The following is a 23,245-nucleotide window of genomic DNA, read 5'->3' as shown; positions in this document are numbered from 1 at the left end:
GAACAGGCTTTCTTGTACCAAATGTCATTTGGTCAGTTATTTGATCACGCTTTTTCTCTGCTTTTCAGTCTCACATGTTGGCATGAAGAATGCATTGAGCTCCCTGTGTGCATTCCTGGTAAGTGTAACATTAGTGATCTAGGCTGTCATAATCGGTGGAAGCAATATTGAAACAGATGTAGAGGGGTGTCCTCAAAGCAAGTTTTGATAAAATTTGAGCATACATGAACTTGACAAAAAAACAGTCTCTTCATTGCTAAGTATCTCTTTAAGGTGCTATTTAATTCCATTGAGTGAAAATTTCCCCAACGATTGCAGTACTTTTTAATGTGAAATTTGAGCAGTGTTTTGAAATTACAATATATAGAGGTGATGAATCTAAGAGAGCGCGGCTACTGAGGCAAAAGAAGTGGGAACATACGTGATGTGTCGTTTCCACTGTGTAATGTTTGTCCTCCCTAACTCCTTTTGTCCTAGCAACTGTAGCAAAGTATTTTAATCGTACCAAACTTAGCTGTTCTATGAAAGTTGTCTCGGAGAGCATAGCTAACATCTAAAAACAGCTGATGCATCATTGTCTCATAACATGAGCAAGGTTCTTTGAGATGTTCATGCCTTCTTTAGAAACAGTTCCTAACTTATTTTGCGGATGGCCTCATACAGCCATTGTGTAATTATGTGCTGGCATACTGTACTATAATGCAGCGGATTAAGTGCTCAAGATGTTTTGCATGCATTCATTCTGCAAGTCTTTTTTTTTTCCTCTTAGGTTCGCTGCCACAAGAAAATTTGCAGTGAATTGGTACGTATTGATGGGTTTCTTTCAACCAAGCTGAATTAGGAGTGGCCTGCCTCCTGTCATAAAATTTTGCTATAGTAAAGTGTATGAAAGTATGGTTATGGTTTCTGGCAATATGTTGCTCACAAACTGCATGCCAGTGTGCTATGGCTAAAAATGTGCACAGTGTTAACAGCTTTAGGTTAAGCACAATTACTGCAAAGTCACAATTAGTCTAAGTTTCAAGAGATACTCCTGGCGAGCTTGTATATAAATCTCTCAGCAGAAAGGCATAGCTGAAACTTCAGAAGCCAGTGCTTTTGTTTTATGGCCAGGGCTAGCACCGGCATAAGGAAAGATAATACCGCAGAAAGCTTTCACATTTTGAACGCTTGAAAATTTTCATGGTCATTCTTCTTTGGCTACATTAATCAGTACTGTGTGACAAACATCACAGCATTTTAACTTTAGCTGAACAGCCAAAGGTCTTCGTCTTCCGGTCATTGAAATTTTTTAGTTGACCATCTTTTGGAAGTGGGGAAGGATAAACGATCAGCCTATAACATTCTTTTGGAAGCCCCGTTCTGCTTTTTTGAACGCATGAGATGCTTGTTGAACAGTCATAACAGAATATTTCACCTATTTTATAGGCCATCAAGAAAGTTGACCACCATTGGTACATGCCACTTTACATGAAGACGCTTGACTCCTACTTGGATGAAAAGTAAGCTGCTTGCTGCTTGAGCTGCTTCAGATGGCAGCTTACTTCGTAGTTACTTGACTCAATTATAGTACATAATGCGTAAAAGCTTTGTGTGAAAACAGTTGGTTACCGTCCAAGTATAACTGCACTAATATTATTACAGAGCGATGTGTAGTTTCAAACCGTTTGTGGTAAATTTGTTCAGTTTATCAGTCCTGATACTTTATAATCATTTTACTTATGTTTTGTATGTGCACAAGCTGTTGCATACTCCCTCTAATCGTTGATAGAGATTTCCCGATGCTCACATTTCTACCAATGGCATTGTTAAAGAAGGATAAAGAGATTACCGAGGGACATAAACAACAAAAATCAGCTGATGATAACTAAAATTTCCAACATGCTGCTGATGCCCAAATTATGGTAGTTGTGCGGGGAAGCTTGATTGTGCCGGTTTTGTAAATAGCTCGTTAGCCACTGATTTGTAGAGTCATTTCGTACTATGACTCGAGCCACACCACCCATGACTTTTCGCACTTTATGGCATGTTTCGTTTTCCAGTTCACCTTGCATTATTTTTCTTTGTACATTTTAGCCAACTCGGCAGAAGTCTAGTCTCCACTATTGTTTGCAGTACTAACGAAAGTACAGTACTGTATATCAGCATTGCATAGCATTTTTTTTTTCACCTTGGCTGAATGTGTTCTTACAGCAAAGTATTTGAATTCAATTTCAACGCACTAGTGTTTTAGTGTATTGTGACTTCTTGATCATGTCATTAATGCAGATTGCTTCTTGACATCTTTTTTTTTTATTAAATTATGTGAGGAGCTACTTTTTTAGAGGATAGCATTTCGATTATTAATCTAAAATGAACATACCTAAAATGTTACTTGTTTTTTTTTTTTTGTTTCAGCAAGCAGAATGATTTCTGTTGGCTGCGTTGATTGAGACCGTAATGCAGTCTTTATGTTTTTACAGTTCTCATATCAGTCCACAGCTTTTTGTGAAGCTTATGGAGGCATATCCTGTAAGTACAATTAATACTTGTGCATGCAGGCTTGAATCCTTTGTAACAGATGCGGTCTAGATAACTTTGCACCTTAGCGTCATGTCACTTGGTTTGTGCAGATTCGTTTTTGTTAATGACGATCATATTTCGTCCGTTAAGGATTGTCATAGCTGCCTGTCTATTGGGCTAATAAAACAGGTGTGGCCCAGACAACTTTGCACCTTAGCGCCACATCACTTGGTTTGTGCAGATTCGATTTTGTTAATGATGATCATATTTATGTTAATGATGATCCATTAAAGGTGTTGTATATCAGCTATTAGCCTGTATGTTAGGCTAATGTGAATGTTTTGTCTATTCTATTCCATTATAAATTTCTTCAGTAAATAGCAAATTAAAGCTTAAGGTATAGGACCGTATTGGACTTGAGCCCAGTGCTGAATGTTGCTGTGTTTGCAAACTGTAGGAACACTGTCTCGACTTCGTGGAGCACCTCGTGCCACGTGCAACTGATTGTGCTGAACGCAACTACAAGCGGCTTCACATTCTTGGACTCCTTGTTGCAGCTCTACGAATAGTTCAGGTAACCTGAAAATAAAGGCTTGAAAGTGCATTGTGTTCACATAAAATGTGAATCATATAGAATGAAAAGAGAGATATTCTGTGTTGGAGAAAAATGAATATTTTTACTAGTTGTCAGTAATGCATACAATGATTAGTGTATTTCTTCGTGTGTAACATATACACCACAACTACAACCTGTCGAAAATTAGGAAGAAGTCATAGCTTTGCTGCAAAGACGAAGCAATGAAGGCGATAGCAACAAATTGAAAGGTCACATGCAGAATGGCAAGCAGATCGAAACATGCCCCACGTTTCTCACGCACAAAGGATGCACGAAACGTACTCACAATTATAGATTAACGCGAATAAGCGTCTCAGTTGTTACTTCCCTGTGTCTGAAAAGCACGCCCTTTTCGCAAACGGAGGCTGTGCAACGATTGCAGTTACCTTTGTGCACCCGTTAACTACAACAGGATCGTTCTGACGAAACTCAAAGGCTAGCCAAGACGTACGATTCTCCCCACTGCAGGATAAGGGTGCGCGATCGAGCGTACACCCCCTTATTCTCTACGCGGGCCAAAGTACGCGTAAGAGTTGAGGGCTACTGCACGCTCACTGCTTCATCTTGCTGATAATGCTGAAAACACAATAGTTCCCCCTCCAAGACGCCTGCCAACAGAGGTAAGTGGTAGATATGAATAGCTTGCCGTTTGAACATTGAAGGAGGTAGCTTTCGGTGGCTGAGTGGTTAATGCCTCGCATTCACGACGGGGAGGTCCCACATTCAATTCTGCCCGCCGAATTCTTTTCTTCTGAGATTTTTTTTCTTTCTCATGTTTGCATATATATGCGTATACATATACGGTGCATGACATCGACGCCGAGGCTGGCAGCGAAATCCAGCCGAGAGTGTCCATATAATTGCCAACGCAATAAAAGGGTCCTTGGATATTGACCACACACATAAATAATGGAAATTACCTTTTTGCCTTGATAGTGGCGGCCCTGCTAAGTATCCTGAAAGATTCCATGAACTTCATTTTCGCTCAGTTTCAGTCACTAGTACCACCCTCTTGTGCTCACCTTTCGCCGGTTTTGTCCGTCATTGTCAAATCCACGTTCCTCGCACTGACCTGAAGTTTCCTTACAAACCAAAAGTTGTGGGTAGTCTGGGCTGACACTCTAGCTTTGATTCTTCTGCATTTCTTGTGCAGAGCATAATTCTATTAAAGAAAGGGGGAACAAGTGTGGGTTGATAGAGGACAGATGCCTGTGCTATGTTTGTGAAAATTGAGTTGCAAATAGCTGGTATTCCAATGCTTGCAGATTTAGCAGAGTTAACTGAATGCTCATTCTTGTATCCCTTACGGCTCATGAAAACAACGAGCCTCAGATGCTCAGAATAACTTTGACCTCTGTGTTAAATCTTTTATCACAAAATGGCTTTGACATTTCTTGTTGTAGGTGTGTGCTTAATACTTTTTTTGCAAGTTTATAACTAAAGTTTTCAACTTTATCTTTGATGTGTTTTTTTTCCTCGTCATTCCTTTTTTTTTTCCCAGCTGAACTGCACATATGTGTCGTGTTTTTTTGGTTATCATGTGCAAGAGTAATGCAGGCTCTCTTTGTGCTTATGCTTATGTATACCAGTTTTTGTATCTCGTCACTGCTTGCTGAACCGTAATTGGCTGGGAAGCTTAGTCAAGCTTACAAAAACTTTTTCTTTGCATGCCCTCTACTTCCTGAAGTGGTAAATAAATAAAAATGATTGATTGAAAAGAAAAAATATATACAGTAGGTGCATCAGCTTGTGATCAGTGCATCATAACTCTGAGATGTGAGGTTGATCTCTTGCTCTTTTGTTGCTCAAGGTGGATGCAGGCTCACAGGAGAAGTTGGCTTCAGTGCTGGAAGCTCTCAGTGAGCTATCCATAAAGGTAAGTCATGATTGATTGAATTTCATACGTGGCAGCAAGTTTCCACATCTACACATGGGGCAGAAAACTTGTTATAATTTGTTGTATCGCGAACGAGTTGTATGCTCAGTTGACATCCTGGTAACGTTTGGTCAACCGTGCCATAGGATGAAGAAGCATGGAGCAGTAAGCCATCTTTCACTGCCATGACTGACTACTGTTGAACTTTTGAGTTGCAGCAAAAAGAACTTTTCTGGGGTACAGGAAAAAGTGGCGCTTGAGATTTAATTGCTTTCAGTACTGTCCATCGCATCCAAAATGTTAGAAAACTTCGGAACTGAGAGGATTAAACAGTTTCTTGATTTTCTCAGAACCTCTTCTACCACAAAGGCACATGCATACAATTTGTAGTTATTTGACATAGTCAATAGGTGAGCAATGTTTGTTTCCAACTCCACATCTCTACTTTTCTTAGCTGCAGAAATTGGCAGCATTCGGTTTTTACAAGCCTGTGGGCATTTATAAATACCTTCGATAATTTCAGGCCTCATATTAAGAGAAGTGGCTGCACTGTAATTGTGAGAGAGTTCAGTAGATTATTTTACAATAACTTGTGTATTTACTGTTCATAATTAATTTTAACATCTACGGTATGCATGGTGCAGAATCTGTAGCAGGAAAACGTTGTTGGTAAACACAATGCTGCACATAAGGCATGCAAAGAAACAAGCTCAAGGCAGGGTTGCTTACGAGCACACTGTAAATGAAGAGGAAGTGTACATCCAGGGCAACACAGGTGTCGGTCTCTTCTTTGTCTTAACACATGGGAACCACTTCAAAATTTGTATTTATATCGAAAAATTCTGAATTAATATTTTTGAGAGTGCAAATTGTACTTCTTTTTCTGCAAGTGTATACAATTCTCATTTCCTTCAATTAAACTTTTCGTTGAGTTGTGACACATTAAGACAGAAGAATGAAATATGGAGTATGTACAGTGTATTCTGAAACTGGGATGAGAGCAACACCAAGGTTCACTGTGATTTTGTCCACATGCTCACTTATCCATGAGAAAAAAAAAAGACTTGAACCCAAAACGAAGATACCTTTATTCGTGCACTACTTGGGTGGCTGTGAGGCATTTAGCATAGCTGTGAAAGAGTAAATGTGGTGTCTTTAGTTGGTTGCTTATGGTGCTGTGGGAACCTGTAGCAATAGTATTACTATTTTGTTCATCAGTAATGCGTCTTTAGGAACAAGTGTGAATGTGCCCCGTGCTATGTGCTAGTTTCAGCATCAGGTATTTCGCTGATTTTATTTGATTACCTTCTAAGCAAACTGCCGCAAGACTTTTGCAAACTTCTACCCTTGTCTCTGGAAATAGTTTGTCATCCGCGTCTTGTTGAATGAACTAGAAAGTATATAGGCTGCCTTCAAAAAGACAGATCGCTACACAGTGTAGGCTGGCAAAGCGGTAGGTATAGTTGCAGACCTCGGAGTCGGCTGTCCTCGCTAATCGATTGCAGCTGTGATGGACAACATGTTTTTTTCATTGATGTCGCTTTTCTCCTCCTCCTCCTGTATGTCCATAGCTTGACTGTGACCTTTGCACAGCACTTTTGATGACGTATTTGGAGCCTCCTCACAAAGTGCTCACGTTATACAACTTCTGTAACTTGGTTGAATGCAGCTTATGACTGACATGACGGAGAAGGGTGAGCCGAAGCAACACCTGCTGGTCGAGGTGTGTGACCTGTTGCTGTTAGTTGCCAAGCAGTGCGGCAATGTTGGCATGGAGGTAAGATCTTGTCTGTCGTAAATCCTTCATGTTCACATTTTTCTAGTCAGTCTCCTTCAGTAGCATTGTAAACAGCTGTCATTCCAAAAGGACACTAGACATTGCTCATATTGTGTAGGTTAGTGGGTACGCAGTTTGCTGTGTCATTTGTCCTTTCATTTACCCTACCATAATGCTGCCTCCTCACCTAAGATGGACTCCATTTGGCCAACTAAGGCAATCGAGAAGGCGGTGGGCAGTGATTGTGAAGTATGGCAGCATTGAGGCAAGTGGGAGTCATGGAAGCCTGCCAAGCCGCATTAAACTTGAAAACAGTGTTTCACCCTCCATTTCCCTCTAGAGAAAGTGGATAATTAAATTGATGAGCCGTGAGCAAGTATTGTTATAGCCAGCATGTGTTGCATGTAGTGTACATTGTATAATGAAAAGTTCAATAAAGTACAAATGCCTGGAGCCAGTACCTCAAAACTGACGTACATATTGGTCAAACAAGCTTGCCATTCAGCTTAAATATTATTCCAATAAAAGCATGGAAATTATTGTCATATGAACTTGCAGTTCTGGCTTAGTGAACTCATTATCCATGAAGCAATGCCTATAACCGTCTGTCTAACTAACTTGTAACATGGCAGCTAATAGTATCATTTACCAGCTTCTGTTCTTAGGCTGAGTTACAGCAAATGGTGAATCTTCACTGTAAAAGCTGGAGCAACAAACTTTGTGGCGACAAGGTCAGGCAAGGACCACTTTCCTTGTTGGAATAGCTTGGAAATTAGGTTTCCCATGTTTGCTCATTGCTAATCTTTCCTAAAGAGAATAAAAAAAAAAGTCACAGCCTTGCGAAGCAATGAACACGATAGCAACAAATAGGAAGGTCACGCACAGGATGGCAAGCGTGCCCCGCGTTTCTCACGCACAAAGGACACACGAAACGTACTCACAGGTACAGATTAACACGAATGAGCGTCTCAGTTGTTACTTCGCTTTTTGCAAACTGGGGCTATGCAACGATTGCAGTGACCTTTGTTCCCCCTGGTTACCACAACAGAATCGTTCCGATGAAACCCAAACGCTGGCCAAAACGTACGATTCTCCCCGCTGCAAGATAAGGGCGCGGTATCGAGCGCACACCCCCTTATTCTCTACGCGGGCCAAAGTACGCTTGAGAGATGAGAGCCACTGCGCGCTCACTGCACCATATTGTTGATAATGCTGAAAACACAATAGTTCCCCCTCCAAGACGCCAGCCAACAGCAGTAAGTAGTAGATATGAATAGCTTGCCGTTTGTACGTTGAAGGAGGTACCTCTCGGTGGCTCAGTGGTTAACGCCTCGCATTCACGATGCGGATGTCCCAGGTTTGATTCTGCGTGCCAGAGTCTTTTTTCTGGATTTCTTTACTTTCTTGCATTTATATAGATATAGATATGTGTACATGTAGGGTGCATGACATCGACGCCCACGCCCACGTCGACGGCGAAATACAGCCGAGAGTGTCCATATAATTGCTATCGCAATAAAAAAAAACTTGTGTTAACTATGTGTGATAAACATCTGGATGTTCTTGCACAAAAATTCTTTATAAAGCCCTTTTAGCAAGCTTGCCTTCGTCTCACAATAAAGAGCTCAATCTAAAAAAAAAAAAAGCGCTCAAACACCAAAGATAGTCAAGCGAGGTTTGTTTCAGGGGAATAGCAAAAGGTCTTAGGCCTACTTGCAGTTCTGGTTCACAATGAGCTACTGAAGAAGTGATATGTTGAAGTGCTGGTTTGGAGAAATGCTAAAACATTGTGAAGTGAGTAATTATGTGCCGTTCTACCACATTCTGTTTTGTGTAGCATGGTATAGTATGCTGAGTGGTAACTTCATTATGTTTCATTTATGTGCCGTGAACACATTGCATGCCCGCATAAGCTGTCACTGGCACCGGGTACAAACCTGCACCTATATGAGCTTGTTTACTGTCTATGCACTCGGGTGTAGTTAAATAATTTTTTTACCATGCTTTTAAACAAGTAGGCATCAGTGACAATGAAGCCAAGAAGCTTAAGCATGCTGCTTTTTTTGCTTGCCACTTGTAGTGTCCCATTAGAGGCAACAGCAAGCTTGAGCAGTCACTGACATTGCTGAGGAACACAAAAATGTCCAAGAGAAAACCACTCAAGGCAAAGCTTGCTGCTCTTCTCAAAGGGTAAGTTCTTCCAGCACTGTTGTGATTCGGTCTTAGGTACACAGAATTATTCACTGTGTTGAACAATTGGAATGTTCTATTGGGAGTCTCCTGCAAAGGTTGGGCACTTTGCTATGTGCATATTAAAAACGTTCATTGCCACTTCCAATAAATCAAAGGCTATGGCACGCTGCACTGCTGCGAGCGCATTTATGCTGATAATACTATGATCACACCTAGTGTCAGGGGAAATATTTATGCTGACAAAACAGTACTAGTGTGACTGATGCTGCTAAACAAAAGATTCAATCTGAAGGCAGTTACATGCTGCGGATGGATGGATGGCAAAAATTTATTAAGGTCTTTCGAAACATGCTTTAGCGCATAGCCAGTTGCCACCACGTCAGAACAGAAAGACAAAGTCCATAGAAGAGAAAAAGGAATCGGTAAGTACTTTTCTCAAAATATGTATGACTTCATGTAGAAAGTGTTTGTTTGAAGGGCATGACCATAAATCTTTTTGGAGAGGTCGCAAGGTTCAGCCACACATAATGAATGTTCACGTTTGGAAAGGGGATTGTGTGTGAATAGGCATAGTTCGAGAGGGGGAGGGGGGCTTAATCTACCCTAAACGGCCTCCGTGGCTGCACCAATGCCTTATTTACTCTGTCTTTATACACTTAGTAGTATTTGCTTTATTAATCATCACTGCAGTGCTTCAGTCTAATGCAGTGAAAAACAGTAGAAGTTTGAATAACATATTTTGGTGAAAATTCTGCTCTGTTGGTGAAAGCCAACTAAGAGATTTGTTACCTACAGCTCTTAATGTTTACTATCTTGAACATTTATTAAGGGGGTACGGTATGGTAAGCGGTATGTGTCATTTTTAACATAATTTTTAAGAGGAGCTGCAAGTTTTCAAGTAAAATGTCACATACTCTCAAAGAGTGCCACTGGGTATCAAATGATACCTTTTTTATGCCTATGTTGCTATCCTTCCTATGGCCCACTTCTAAAATTTAAAGTGGTTTAAAGCTTATTCAATGTACCCTTTCTCAGCAACCATTGAAAGGAATGTAATGATATTGAGCCGTGTTATTGTAGATACACGTAGGTTATACCTGAACTAAAAAATGTGACATCCTTTAGAGAGTTCATCATCATCATCATCAGCCTGACTACGTTCACTGCAGGACAAAGGCCTTTCCCATGTTTTGCCAGTTATCCTGGTCCTGTGCTTGCTGCTGCCAATTTATACCCGCAAACTTCTTAAGCATTTCGGTTCGTGCTGTAAAAGTTTACTCTGCAGCGACTTTGCGAGCTCATTGAATGCAATCCGTGTTTCATGTTCATCAACAGTTGTCTCCGCTGTATTTTCTCAGGATAACTGTGCATAAAAAAACTTTAAAAGCTCCACGACTTGAAATTTGTAGCACTTGTCAATACTCGTGGCGCAATACCTCTTTTTCTTTTCACTGGCAGTGTTCAGACAACCAGTATCAGCTCTAGTGCGAAGCCTGCGAAACCCAAGAGGAAATCAACTGCACTGAACGGCGATGCCACGCCAAAGAAGCATGCAAGAAAGTCTTGAAGCTTCAGTAAACGGGCATCTAGGCTGTTTTCTTTTTTCCTGTTGTCTAATGTGATGCTTTTTCATCATTTTAGAAGTGGTTCTTTTTCTTTGTTGGGTCATGTCATCAGGATGTCTTGAGGGGCTAGTTGGTTCATTCTATGCTAGAAAATAGTTGTATGACACTTGAAAGAGACACCACGAAGAAGACACAAGATCTGTTTGTGTGTGTTCTTTGTGATGTCCCCTTCAGGTGTCAGGCAATTAATTTCCTGCATGGTATATGTGAGTACAGAGGAGTATATGTGAATACAGAGGAGTACAGAGGAGTTAAACGGAACTCACTTTCTTAATCCTTTGAGGTTTCATTTAACGAGGGTCTAATGTATATCATGGTTCTTACACATAAAACTAGCACTTATTAAGGCATTATGTGCCTTGTTAAACACATAAATTGACCGTCAGTTTCTTGCGGCATTGGCACCAACGCAAGTGATAAAAAAAAATTGTCGTGTGACCACGTCACCAGATTACGTCATAGATCGCCCCAAATTTGGGATGTCATGACTTCGCATGATGCCGTCATAACACGACATCGTCACTTAGTCATAGGTGGGTCGATCACAGGAGGCATAGTTCGGTAACAAAAGTTAGAACTCACTCCGACTAACTCAAGAAATAAATATTGCCCCTTGGACTTACTCAGACTGAGACTCGCCAAAATTTTCATGAGCCAAACTCACTCGGACTCAAACTCGCGAAAATTTTCTTTAACCGCACTCACTAGGACTCAAACTCACCGAAATATTACTCAACAGGACTCTCTCAGACTCTAGCTCATAGCCCGATCTGAGTCTGAGTGGATCCGAGCGAGTCGATTTATGAGCGAGTTCGCCGACGTACGCACAGAGGCGATGCTAAACCACACTATGTGCAAAAAGCTTTCAGTGGGAGTCAGGGGAGCATCAATACATTGACCAAGAAGAATAAAAGAACGGCTTTTGCCATCGAGTTGTCTTGGGCGAATTCATAACGGACCTTGTGAGTTTTCTTTATTATTGATTTTGTCTAAACAAGTAGAGCATCTCGGTGTTCTCAGTGGGCGATTTGTTGCTTTACAAAGAATACCTGTAGCACTGCTGCCGGGCAGTGACCACTGATACTCAGCAGAATAGGTACATACAGTTGCACCATGATATACGTGTGATAAGATTAGTTTGCCGTTCCGGCGCACATGACCAGCCAGTCAGTGTGGAACCCGCCAACGTACGTGTGTGTGATTCGGTCCAGCGACCGGCATGGCTCAGGACAATCCGGTTATCACAAGTGCCGACGAGGTCGACTGACGAACCGGACGGGCACAGCACAATCACACGTCGTCATGCCTGTCGTCGGGAAGCTGGATCCGTTCAACCTGAGTACATCAAAGTGGGCGGAATACCGTGAGCGGGCCGAGCTGTACTTCATCGTGAACGACATCCCGAGCGACAAGCAGACAGCCGTATTTTTGACATGCTGCGGTGCAGAGACTTATTCTCTGCCACGAGGCCTCCTAGCACCAAGCAGGCCCGCCCAAGCAGGACTGACCGAAATTTTTACCACACTTGGCAAGCACTACGCCCCTCGCGTATCAGAAGTAGTGGCAAGTTTCAAGTTTTTCTCAAGACATCGAAAAGAGGGGGAGACCGTAAGTGACTACGTTGCCTCGTTGAAGAAATTAGCCGAAGACTGTAATTTCGCAACGTTTCGAGAGCGCATGTTGCGCGACCAGATAGTCAGCGGAATCAATGACGTAACCATGCAAACACGGCTGCTGGAAACGACGTGTTTAACCTTCGAAACTGCAAAGGACACTGTCGTAGCTATGGAGGCTGCGCGTAAAGATTCACGCACATTAAGCTGTCAGCAAGCACAGCTACTATCTCACGAAGCTCCGGAGCAAGCGAACGTTGTCACCTCGGGGAAAATTGATAGCTGTTGCTTCCGTTGCGGGGGAGGTCATTCTGCGCGTCGGTGTAAGCACGGCAGCACGATCTGTCACAACTGCCGCCAAAAAGGGCACCTTGCAAGAGTTTGCAGAGTTCAGCCGGGAAGTAGAAATTTCGACTGGAGCCAGTCTAGTCGCGTGAACAACCTGGGCGACCTGCCCGTCTCTGCTGAAGAGCCCGAAGTTTTCGACTTGTGGACGCTTCACATGGCTAGTTCGGAGCCAATGCGCATAGCAGTTGAAGTTAATGGCGTAATGCTCGATATGGAGTTGGACACCAGCGCTAGTGTGTCGACCAACGGTGATGGCAAGTTTGCCGAGCTTTTTCCGTCGGTGCCGTTGGAGCCATCGAGTGTGGAGCTGAGAAGTTTTTTCGGCGACATGAAACGCGTCCAGGGAAAGCTGGAAGCAATGGTCAAACTTGGCGACAAGGAGCGCCAGCTACCACTATTTGTCGTGAAAGGGGCGTGTCCTACGCTGTTTGGACGAAGCTGGATGAAGGCCTTCAAGCTAGGCATCGCTCAGACGAAGGGAGTCAACGCCGTGAAGTCTACGGAAGACCTGGTAAGCCAATATCACGAAGTTTTTTCGGAGCATTTTGGCACGTTTCACGGCGTTACAGCGTCTATATCCGTACAAAAGGGGGCGAAGCCACGTTTTGTCAAGGCACGTCCGATACCATTTGCTTTGCGCGATAGGGTTTTTGAAGAACTACAGAGGATGGAACGGGAAGGCGTTATCAAACTGGTGAAAACTTCTCAGTGGGCCGCGCCCATCGTTCCAGTATTAAAGCGCGACGGCCGGGTTCGGGTCTTACAGGGGGCAAAAAGTTCACAAAGATTGACTTGCAAGATGCCTACCAGCAGGTTCCACTCGATGAGGAGTGCCAAGAGCTAGTCATCATTAACACTCCGAAGGGGTTATACCAATTCACAAGGCTGCCGTTCGGGGTTTCATCAGCTCCGGCTATATTTCAGCGAGAGATGAAAAATCTGTTGCACGACCTTGACCATGTTGTAGTGTACTTTGATGATATTCTGGTCACAGGAACCAGTGACAAAGAGCATTGGGAAAATTTGGGCCGAGTGTTGGATCGCCTGAAGACCGCGGGACTGCGACTGAAGTTATCCAAATGCGAATTTATGAAACCAGAAGTCCAGTACTTGGGCCATATCATTAGTGCGGTTGGGCTGCGTCCAAACCTGGCTAAGACTGAAGTAGTGCTGGAAGCCCCCGCACCCCGAGGGGTCAAGGAACTTCAGAGTTACCTCGGGTTGGTTAATTTTTACAGAAGGTTTTTGCCGAACCTTTCTGCCATATTACAGCCGCTCAATAGTTTGTTGGCGTCGGGAACACCATGGCGCTGGGAAACTGATGAAAAGCAGGCGTTTCAGAAAAGCAAGGAGCTATTGGCCTCTGCTGCTATATTGGCACACTTTGACCCAGGAAAGCCAACTGTGCTTGCCACTGATGCATCTACTTTCAGGATTGGAGCAGTACTGGCGCAACGAGAGTCATCTGGAGAAGAGCGCCCCATTGGTTTTGCCTCCAGCAGCCTGGCAACCGCGGAGAAAAACTACAGCCAATTAGATAAGGAGGCATTGAGCCTTGTATTTGGCGTTACAAAGTTCAGGCAGTACTTATGGGGCCGGCAATTCGAAGCCGTCACAGATCACAAACCGCTGCTCGGCTTGCTCGCAGCACACAAGCCAGTTCCCGAATCCTGTTCTCCAAGAGTGCTAAGGCGAGCCTTGCTGTTGTCGGGGTACAGTTACGACCTGAAGTATAGGCCGGGTTCACAAATTGCACATGCCGATGGGTTAAGCCGGCTACCTCTGCCAACTGCTGAATTTGTTGTTGACTGCCCTGCCGAAGTGTTAATGCTGGAAGGAGTATACCCAGGGGTGCTGTCGTCAAATGCTGTTGCGGCAGCCACCTCCAGAGACCCGGTGCTGTCACAAGTAAAAGCAGCGTTGTGGTCAGGCTGCCAGATAAACCTAGGGTCAGAGGGAAGACCCTACGAGACGCGCTTTCATGAGATAAGCGTGCAAGGGAACTGTCTATTGTGGGGCAACAGAGTCATTGTTCCAAAATCCTTGCAAAAGGAAGTCCTCCAGGTGCTGCATGAGAGTCATCCAGGACTGTCCAAAATGAAGGCAGTTGCGCGTAGCCATGTGTGGTGGCCAAGCCTGGATAACGATATAGCGATAACCATTCAAAGGTGCCGTATTTGCCAGGAGCATCAAAGAGTGTCACGACCAGTGCCTGTCATGCCCTGGCCGTTCCCGGAGAAACCGTGGTCACGGCTGCATGTGGACTATGCTGGTCCTTACAGGAACACCTATTTTTTTATCGTAGTCGATGCGTTTTCAAAGGGGATTGAAGTGTTTTCGGTCTCTACACCCTCGGCTGAAGCAACTATTTCCTGCATGCGCAGTATGTTCGCAAACCAAGCCCTTCCAGATGTGGTCGTGTCGGATAATGGGCCAGCATTTACCAGTGAGCTTTACTCCACATTCCTCAAGAAAAACGGGGTGAGGCGAATGCTGGTGCCACCGTATCATCCAGCGTCAAACGGTGCTGCAGAGCGGGCCGTGCAGACTGTCAAAAACAAGTTGCGGAAGGCTGGCCCTGGAGATATTCGCACTCAAATTGCCCGCATGCTCCTAACATACAGGTCAACGCCTCACGAGGTCACGGGTTGCTGTCCGTCGGAGCTGTTGTTGGGGCGGAAGCTGAGGACTGCGTTGGACCTGCTACACCCAGACCTCAGGACCAAGGTGCTACAGAAGCAACTTAAGCAGAAAATCAGATGCGACCAAGGAACAAGACCCAGGGTTTTGGGCCACCCGGGTGACCAGGTGTTCGCAAGGAATTTCCGTCCAGGACCTGCGTGGCTCCCTGCAGTCGTCACCGAACAACGCACTTCGTCCATGGATGTTCTACTGGAAGACGGACGACGGTTAACTCGACATCTGGATCACATCCGCCAGGCCCCTGAGGAACTGAGTGCAGACAACCAAAAATCAGGCAGCCCAGTATCTACCGGTGTTGCTCCAAGCTTGGACCTGGGTCAGATGCAGCTAACTGGTCTTGCTCCAGGCTTGGACGTAGGTAAGAGGCAGCTATCTCAGGATCGTCTTCACGACACAGAGTCTAGGCAAGATCCCAGGGAAGACGTGGCAAGGGAACCGGAACTTGCTGTCACAGCACCCAGTACTCCTGTCCTGCGTCGAAGTACCAGAATTCGACGACCAGTATCGCGCTACCAACTTAAACAATTGTTTGCAACCATTAATAAAGGGGGGAGGGATGTGATAAGATTAGTTTGCCGTTACGGCGCCCGGGGGCGTCGATGTTGCAAGGAAATAAATACGGCGCACATGACCAGCCAGTCAGTGTGGAACCCGCCAACGTACGTGTGTGTGATTCGGTCCAGCGACCTGCATGGCTCAGGACAATCCGGTTATCACAATACGACTTGAGAAATCTTTGGCATTTTCTCTGCAAAGGTGGTTGTACGAAAGACTGCCACAAGGGGTGTACACTCGAGATTGATGTTATGAGCTGGATCGCAAGTAACCCTGCCTTAGTGGGACTATTTCTTTAATCGCAGAAGCAGTTCGCTGCAATGCTTCGGTCATCTTGGTAGGGCCACCTATGTTGTATAGAATTATTTGCTGTATTGAAAAGGGGCTTAATGGCGTGTGCTGCTACGGTGGCCCTACGACGAAAACACGATCAGGACAGAGCAACGGTCAAGCAGATGCCAGCGATGATCAGCACGAGGCCAGCGAGAGAAGCCCAGAACCCAGTACCCAAGCGGTGGCGATGTTGCTTGCCAACGATCGTTTTCTTCTTCACAGTTTTCCCCCGCCGAAAAAGAGCCATCCTGGCGATCTAAGAGTCTGGAGGCAGAGGGCTATGATATGGCTTAAGGCAGGCGACGTGGACGATGTCACGTCCATGCCGGCGCATGTCGTCAGATGGGGAAAGTGGCTCAATGAGAAAATTCATCGGCGAGATTTGCTCCAAAACGCAGTAAGGGCCCTCGTACTTTCGGACGAGTTTTGAAGAAAGGCCCGGGGTTCGGTAAGGAACAGCCAGCCACACAAGTTATCCCGGGGAATAGCTGTGGCTTCGTGAAGAGTCGGTGTTGTTTCCTTTTGGCGCTGCTGTTCTTGTGACGTAAACGTGCGTGCGAGTTCACAACACTCTTCCACTTTTCGGGCAGCTTGGGACACAGATGGGCATTCGCATGCGTCAGGACGGTACGGAAGGAGAGTGTCGATGGTGTGGGTTGGTTCGCGTCCATAAAGAAGAAAGAAAGGTGAAAATCTAGTGGTAGACTGTGCCGTTGTGTTGTATGCGAACGGGATGAATGTAAGAATGCGATCCCAGTTAGTATGATCAGATGTCACATACATCGCGAGCATATCGCCAAGGGTGCGGTTAAATCTCTCCGTGAGCCCGTCAGTCTGCGGGTGGTATGCCGTGGTTTTGTGATGAACAACATGGTATTCAGAAAGCAGAGCCGTGACGACTTCTGATAGGAAGGCTCGACCTCGGTTACTTAGTAGTTCTCGAGGTTCATCATGTCGTAGTATGAAGTGATGGAGAACGAAGGACGCTACGTCTCACGCAGTGGCACTTGGAAGGGCGGCGGTCTCAGCGTAGCGTGTTAAATGGTGCACAGCGGCTATGATCCACCGATTTTCATCTGGTGTTGTCGGCAGAGGGCCATAGAGATCAATTTTGATCCAATCGAAAGGTTTGGCAGGGCACGGAAGCGGTTGAAGTGCACCGTACTAGTGGAAAGGCAGTAATTTGCGGCGTTGACAGTCAGGGCAGCCCATGACGAACTTTCGAACAAAATTATACATTCCACGCCAGTAGAAGCGATGGAGAATGCGTTCATAAGTTTTGAAAACTCCGGCATGGCCACATTGGGGATCGTCGTGAAAGGAGGTGCATATTTGTGATCGCAAGCTGCGGGGACAAGCAAGAGCCACTTACGACCTTCAGGGGCATAGTTTCATCTGTGTAGCAGCCGATCACGAATGACGAAATGAGCAGCTTGACGTCACAGAGATCGTGATACCGCAGTGGTTGACGATCCAGAGAGACAGTCAAAAAGGGAATCGATCCACGGGTCCTTGTGTTGTTCACTGGCAAAGGAGTCGAGGTCGAGATATGCGGAGTTGGTACCAGTGGTTCCGCAGGCTGAGTCGGGAGGTAAAGGCAAACGGGACAGGGAGTCGGTGTCAGAATGCTTGCGTCTGCTGCGATAGATGATGCGAATGTCGTACTCCTGAATTTGCAGTGACCACCGAGCTAGGCGGCCAGAAGGATCTTTCAATGTGGCGAGCCAACAAAGTGCATTGTGGTTCGTTACCAGGTCGAATGGGCGACCGTACAAATAAGGGTGGAACTTGCGAAGCGCCCACACTAGCGCTAAGCACTCCTTTTCAGTGACGCTGTAATTGGCCTCGGCTTCAGTTAGCGTGCGACTCGCATAAGCGATGACGTATTCGGAGTAGCCCGGCTCGCGTTGGGCGAGGACAGCGCCAAGACCAACCGCGCTAGCATCTGTGTGAACTTCCGTTGCAGCTGTTGGGTCAAAATGCCGAAGAATGGGAGGAGATGTTAGCCGACTACGGAGTGTGGCAAACGCGACGTCGCAGTCTGGAGACCAGGATGAAAAGTCTGCGTCACCGCGTAGGAGGTTGGTCAGTGGTGACATGATCGACACAATATTTCGAATGAAGCGCCTGAAGTACGAGCATAGTCTAACGAAACTGCGTAATTCTTTCAGTGAGGTAGGTTCGAGAACTCGGCGACTGCATGCAGTTTTGCAGGGTCGGGTAGAACACCATGCTTGGACACGATGTGCCCTAAGATGGACAGCTCTCGTGCGACAAAGCGGCACTTTTTAAGGTTCAATTGGAGCCCAGCGTTGGTTAAGCACGTCAGAACCAGTTGGAGCCGAATCATATGTGTAGGAAAATCGGGAGAGAAAACGACAATGTCATCGAGGTAGCATAGACACACAGACCACTTCAGTCCACGCAGCGTGTTGTCCATGAGTCGTTCAAACGTGGCAGGAGCATTACAAAGCCCAAAAGGCATTACGTTAAATTCGAACAGGCCATCTGGTGTAATGAACGCAGTTTTCTGGCGATCAGCTTCTGCCATAGAAACCTGCCAGTATCCAGATCGTAAGTCTAAGGAGGAGAATAATTCAGCTCCTTGGAGGCAGTCAAGGGCGTTGTCGATGTGCGGTAATGGATAGACGTCTTTCCGCGTCACCTTGTTTAATCGCCGGCAGTCGACGCAAAATCGAATCGATCCATCCTTCTTTCGAACTAGAACAACAGGAGATGCCCAAGGACTGTGCGATGGTTGAATAACGCAACGGCGTAGCATCTCTTCGACCTGGTCGTTGATGACGTGACGTTCTGCAGCAGAGACACGGTACGGTCTTTGACGCAATGCCTGGTGCGAACAGGTGTCAATGTAGTGGTGCACTGCGGAAGTCCGACCCAATTGTGGCTGAGAAACGTCGAATGAATTCGCGAAGTGCTGGAGGAGATTAAGAAGCTCTGCGCGTTCATGGGCACTTAAGGTGTCGGCGATGGAACTCGAGAAGGTGTCACTCGACGAGCCTTCCAGTGGGGAAAGGGCATGAAGTTCGGTCGAGGCGCTATTGCACGATTCGTCTGGCACGTTAAGGAATAAAAAATAATCAAGGTACTCCACTCGACCGAGACATTCGCCGGCAAGTAGCGTAAGTGGTGCAGAAAGGGGGTTGTGGACGAAAATATTGCTTCGGCCAGCAGTGATGTCAAGTGTAGCGAAAGGCAAGGAAATGGCTCTGGGGCTCATGAAAATGTCGGAAGGTGTAAACATTACCGTAGCATCGTTATGGTTATCGCAGCAAACAGAGACAATGGCAAGAGAGGCTGGCGGAATTTCAGTGTCCTCACGCAGGACGAGTTTTGGCGACCACTCAAGAGTTTCGTGCAAAGGTTCGTCACACAAGTGCGAAAATTGAACTTCAGCGCGTGCGCAGTCGATGACGGCATGATGATGTGACAGAAAGTCCCACCCGAGGATAACGTCATGCGAGCACATCGAAAGGACGATGAACTCGACAACGTACATAGAGCCTTGGATGGATATGCAGGCCGCACAGGTGCCGAGAGGTCGAACTGGTTGTGTGCTGGCCGTACGAAGTGATAGTCTAGAGAGCGGCGTGGTCACTTTGCGTAGGGAGCGGCAGAGCTGGGCGGCTATAACAGAAACGGCAGCACCTGTGTCGACGAAGGCAAAGGTAGAAACACCATCGACAGATATGGGGACGACGTTAGCAGGTGAAGTGCGAGGACTTGAGCATTTCGACGACGGCGCAGTTCTGGCCTCTGTAACTGCGAAGTTCAGTTTTCCCGGTTGGAGGAAGCGGGTCGGGGACGCAATGGGGACAGTGATCGCCTGCGAGGAGATGGGAAGCGGGAAGAGTGAGTCTGAGACGGGGGCTGGCGTGACTGAGACTCGGGAAGGTTACTGTAGCTATACTGCACTGAGGGATAGGGAGCAGGCAGGTGCATGGGCTGTGGGTCATACGGTAGTGGCCGAGTAGTGTCGTGGAGTGGTTGGAAGCGACGACGACGATATCGTGCCACGTGTCCTGGAGTACCGCAGACGTAGCAGATCGGTCGATTGTCAGGAGTGCGCCAGGAATCGCTGACTCGCGGTGCGACCCAAGGTGTCGAAAAAGGGGTGGAGTGGGGAGCAACTCAAGACATGGGTGGCAAATGCTGCTGGCAGAGTGTGCTGCGTACCACCTGGGCATACGTAAGAAGTGCGACCATGGCCTGCATAGACGGCGAATGGGGAACAGGCATGGCCACAGGCTGCTGGTGGGCAGCGACGGGAACAGCCTGAGCTAGCTCTTCGGCAATAACGTCGCGGAGTGGTGAGGGCAGACGAGAGGACGGCGGCTGCTGCGTGAAGGGAATCAACAACAGTTGCCAAGCTACTTCTTCACGCACAAAGTCTTTAATTTCTTGCAGGGTTGGTGAGTGATCGGGAACAGAAGTAAGACTGGAGAGCGAGTCGGCGTGGGTGAAAAATGGCCGAGTCAGGGCGCGCTGCTTCCTCAACTCGTCGAAACTTTGACATAAAGTGAGAAGTTCCGTAACGGTGGCAGGATTACGGGCCAGGAGCATCTGAAATGCGCCATCATTTATCCCTTAGAGGATGTGCTGAATCTTCTCCGACTCGGGCATGGTGGTGTTCACACGGTTGCAAAGACCAATAATGTCTTCGATGTAACTGGTGAACGATTCCGTTGGCTTCTGTGCGCGAGTCTGCAAGCGTTGTTCCGCTCTGGACTTCCGGACAGCGGGTTGGCCAAAAACATCAGCAAACGACGTTTTGAAGATAGACCACGTCGTAATGTCATTTTTGTGGTTGTTATACCACATTTCGGCCACATCAGCGAGGTAAAAGATGACGTTAGTCAACTTGTCCACATCATCCCACTTGTTGTTTGCGCTCATCAGTTCGTAGTTAGTGAACCAGTCTTCCACGTCAGTCTCATCAGCTCCGCTAAAGACCTTGGGCTCTCGCAAGAGAAGAATGCCAGGGTTGCTGGAGGATGGAGTGGAAGAGCCAGGTTGTGCCTTGTTGGTGGCCATGATGGGAGGTAGCGTTTGGTTGCACAGCTCCAGGTTTAGGCGACGGCCAATGGCAGCAGCCAGGTTCAGGCGACGGGTGCCGTCAGCACCATCCACCAATTGAAAAGGGGTTTATTGGCGTGTGCTGCTACGGTGGCCCTACGACGAAAACACGATCGGGACAGAGCAACGGTCAAGCAGGTGCCGGTGAAGATCAGCACGAGAAGCCCAGAACCCAGTACCCAAGCGGTGGCAATGTTGCTTGCCAACGATACGTTTTCTTCTTCACAGTATGCACAATCATTTACAAAGTCCCCCACAAAATCTTTTGCAAAAATACACACTGTACAATGCTTGTATCCGACCTCTGTTTGCCTTACTATTCGACATTATGAACAACTCAACGTGTAGTACGTATGTGTTTAGCTTCCCTTAAAGGGGCCCTGCAGCACAATTTGAGCATGTCTTTTTCATCGGTTTTTATGGTGTTGTGCAATGTGTTGATATCATTGCACTATAGTGGCAACATCGAAACCGAAGCTGTTATAATTCTAATTCATGGGATAAACTATCTTCATTTCCGGCTACAGTATCACACATTGAGTATTTTTGTTGTGAGAGGTGACGTCATCTCATGTGACAGTGACGACAAAGGCCATTCATTTTTTATTGGCTCGTAGCGCAGAATATTCATGTGGTATTCATGTGGAATATTGTGCGCACAAGTAGCGCTCAATATTCATGTGGTAATAGCTAGGCGATACGAGTGAATGCTTAAAACAATAAAAGCCCTTTTAGATTTTTTTACACAAAAATAATCTGTTTCTAAATAAGGTGTTTTTGGAACAGACACGACACCTAGTCAGTGAACGCAGCTATGACATGCCAGCAACTAAAGGTTGAAACGCATGCAGCATTTTTAGTGAGCCGAAAATGCGACATGCGGCAGATGCCGTGGTTGCCGTCAAACGTGTCTTGCATGCAAACTGAGAAGTGTCTCCGTCTAAATAATATGTATCTTAAACAGTGGGCAATGGGAGCGTCTGCCACCCGACGTACGTGGTAGTGCGTCGGGCAGCAGACGCCGTCGCTAATGAGAGCAGTAGCGAGGTACTGTGTGAAAGTCACCATGAGGCGTTATTTTCGGTAATATGTCCGTGTGAGACGCGTACGGTGATTGGAAACGGCTTCTGACGCCGGCAGGAGAGTGAAATGCAAAAGGCAATGTTTCTCCTCCTCGTCTGCTCTAGTTTTGAACTCCGAGGTCTAGTAACTTCAATTTTCGTGCTCCAATTTGCATGATCATTGTTTTATTCATCTTTGCATTCATTACTACACGCATTACACCGCTAATTGAGGCTTTTGTAAAAGTGTTGCAGGGCCCCTTTAATGGGGCTACTACTTCCAAGAAATGGGAACCACTCGTACTGATTAAATGGCACTGTTTTGGAGATGCTGTCAAACGAGGTATTAAAATTGAAGTGCAGTACATGCCCTTGAAGGAAAATGAGCAAGGTGCAAGTGTCAATTGCTTGCGCAGCAGCAGTATAGGCTCCACATCAGGTTTGCTCTAGTAAGCTTCACAACACAGCACGTCACGCAGCAACAGATGATTAGAGAGAAAGGTAGCTGTTGTGTACTGTTGAAATAACATGAAAGGCCTCTCTGTCTAATACAAGTGTTCCTCAAGAAAGCATATTATGCACATTCTTCACTATGAAAACATGCATATAATTTTGTTTTAGCCGAATGCTTCATTAAATGCTGTACCTTATAAGAGCTGCACATCTCCACAGAGCTTGATCAAGTGTACAGTGCAAGTTGCCTTTAGTTGCATTTGCTATGCTTTACTGAGCCTGCACTCACAGCAAGGGCATTATTTTAATAAAGCAGGAATGCATTACTACCTTTAGTGTGCCTATACACACTGGGTAGCTGGACAAGCCAAATTGCCGCACCATACTATAATTGATGCACTACGGTAGGCTCATGATCTCAGCACCTCCTATTCCTGCTGTTATAGGTGGAAGCACAGGGAAATTTTTGTTGAACACCCACAATAATGACTCA

General features: G+C 45.9%; 1 protein-coding gene across 1 annotated transcript in view; it reads left to right on the top strand.

Moving 5' to 3' along the window:
- The window catches only part of LOC119172932 (myb-binding protein 1A-like), a 47,245-nt gene extending 36,676 nt beyond the window's left edge, over positions 1–10,569 (top strand). Inside the window, exons 23-31 of the mRNA XM_075889897.1 lie at positions 69–118; positions 770–802; positions 1,429–1,502; positions 2,463–2,511; positions 2,960–3,076; positions 4,929–4,994; positions 6,664–6,771; positions 8,852–8,961; positions 10,423–10,569. Of these exons, the coding sequence (XP_075746012.1) occupies positions 69–118; positions 770–802; positions 1,429–1,502; positions 2,463–2,511; positions 2,960–3,076; positions 4,929–4,994; positions 6,664–6,771; positions 8,852–8,961; positions 10,423–10,531 (716 nt within the window). The 3' untranslated portion in view covers positions 10,532–10,569. The remainder of the gene's footprint in view (positions 1–68; positions 119–769; positions 803–1,428; positions 1,503–2,462; positions 2,512–2,959; positions 3,077–4,928; positions 4,995–6,663; positions 6,772–8,851; positions 8,962–10,422) is intronic.
- Positions 10,570–23,245: the final 12,676 nt, after the last annotated feature.

The sequence above is a fragment of the Rhipicephalus microplus genome, chromosome 3 (assembly GCF_043290135.1).
Source record: "Rhipicephalus microplus isolate Deutch F79 chromosome 3, USDA_Rmic, whole genome shotgun sequence".
Classification (NCBI taxonomy): Eukaryota; Metazoa; Arthropoda; class Arachnida; order Ixodida; family Ixodidae; genus Rhipicephalus; species Rhipicephalus microplus.
This window is presented reverse-complemented; position numbering and strand designations above follow the sequence as displayed.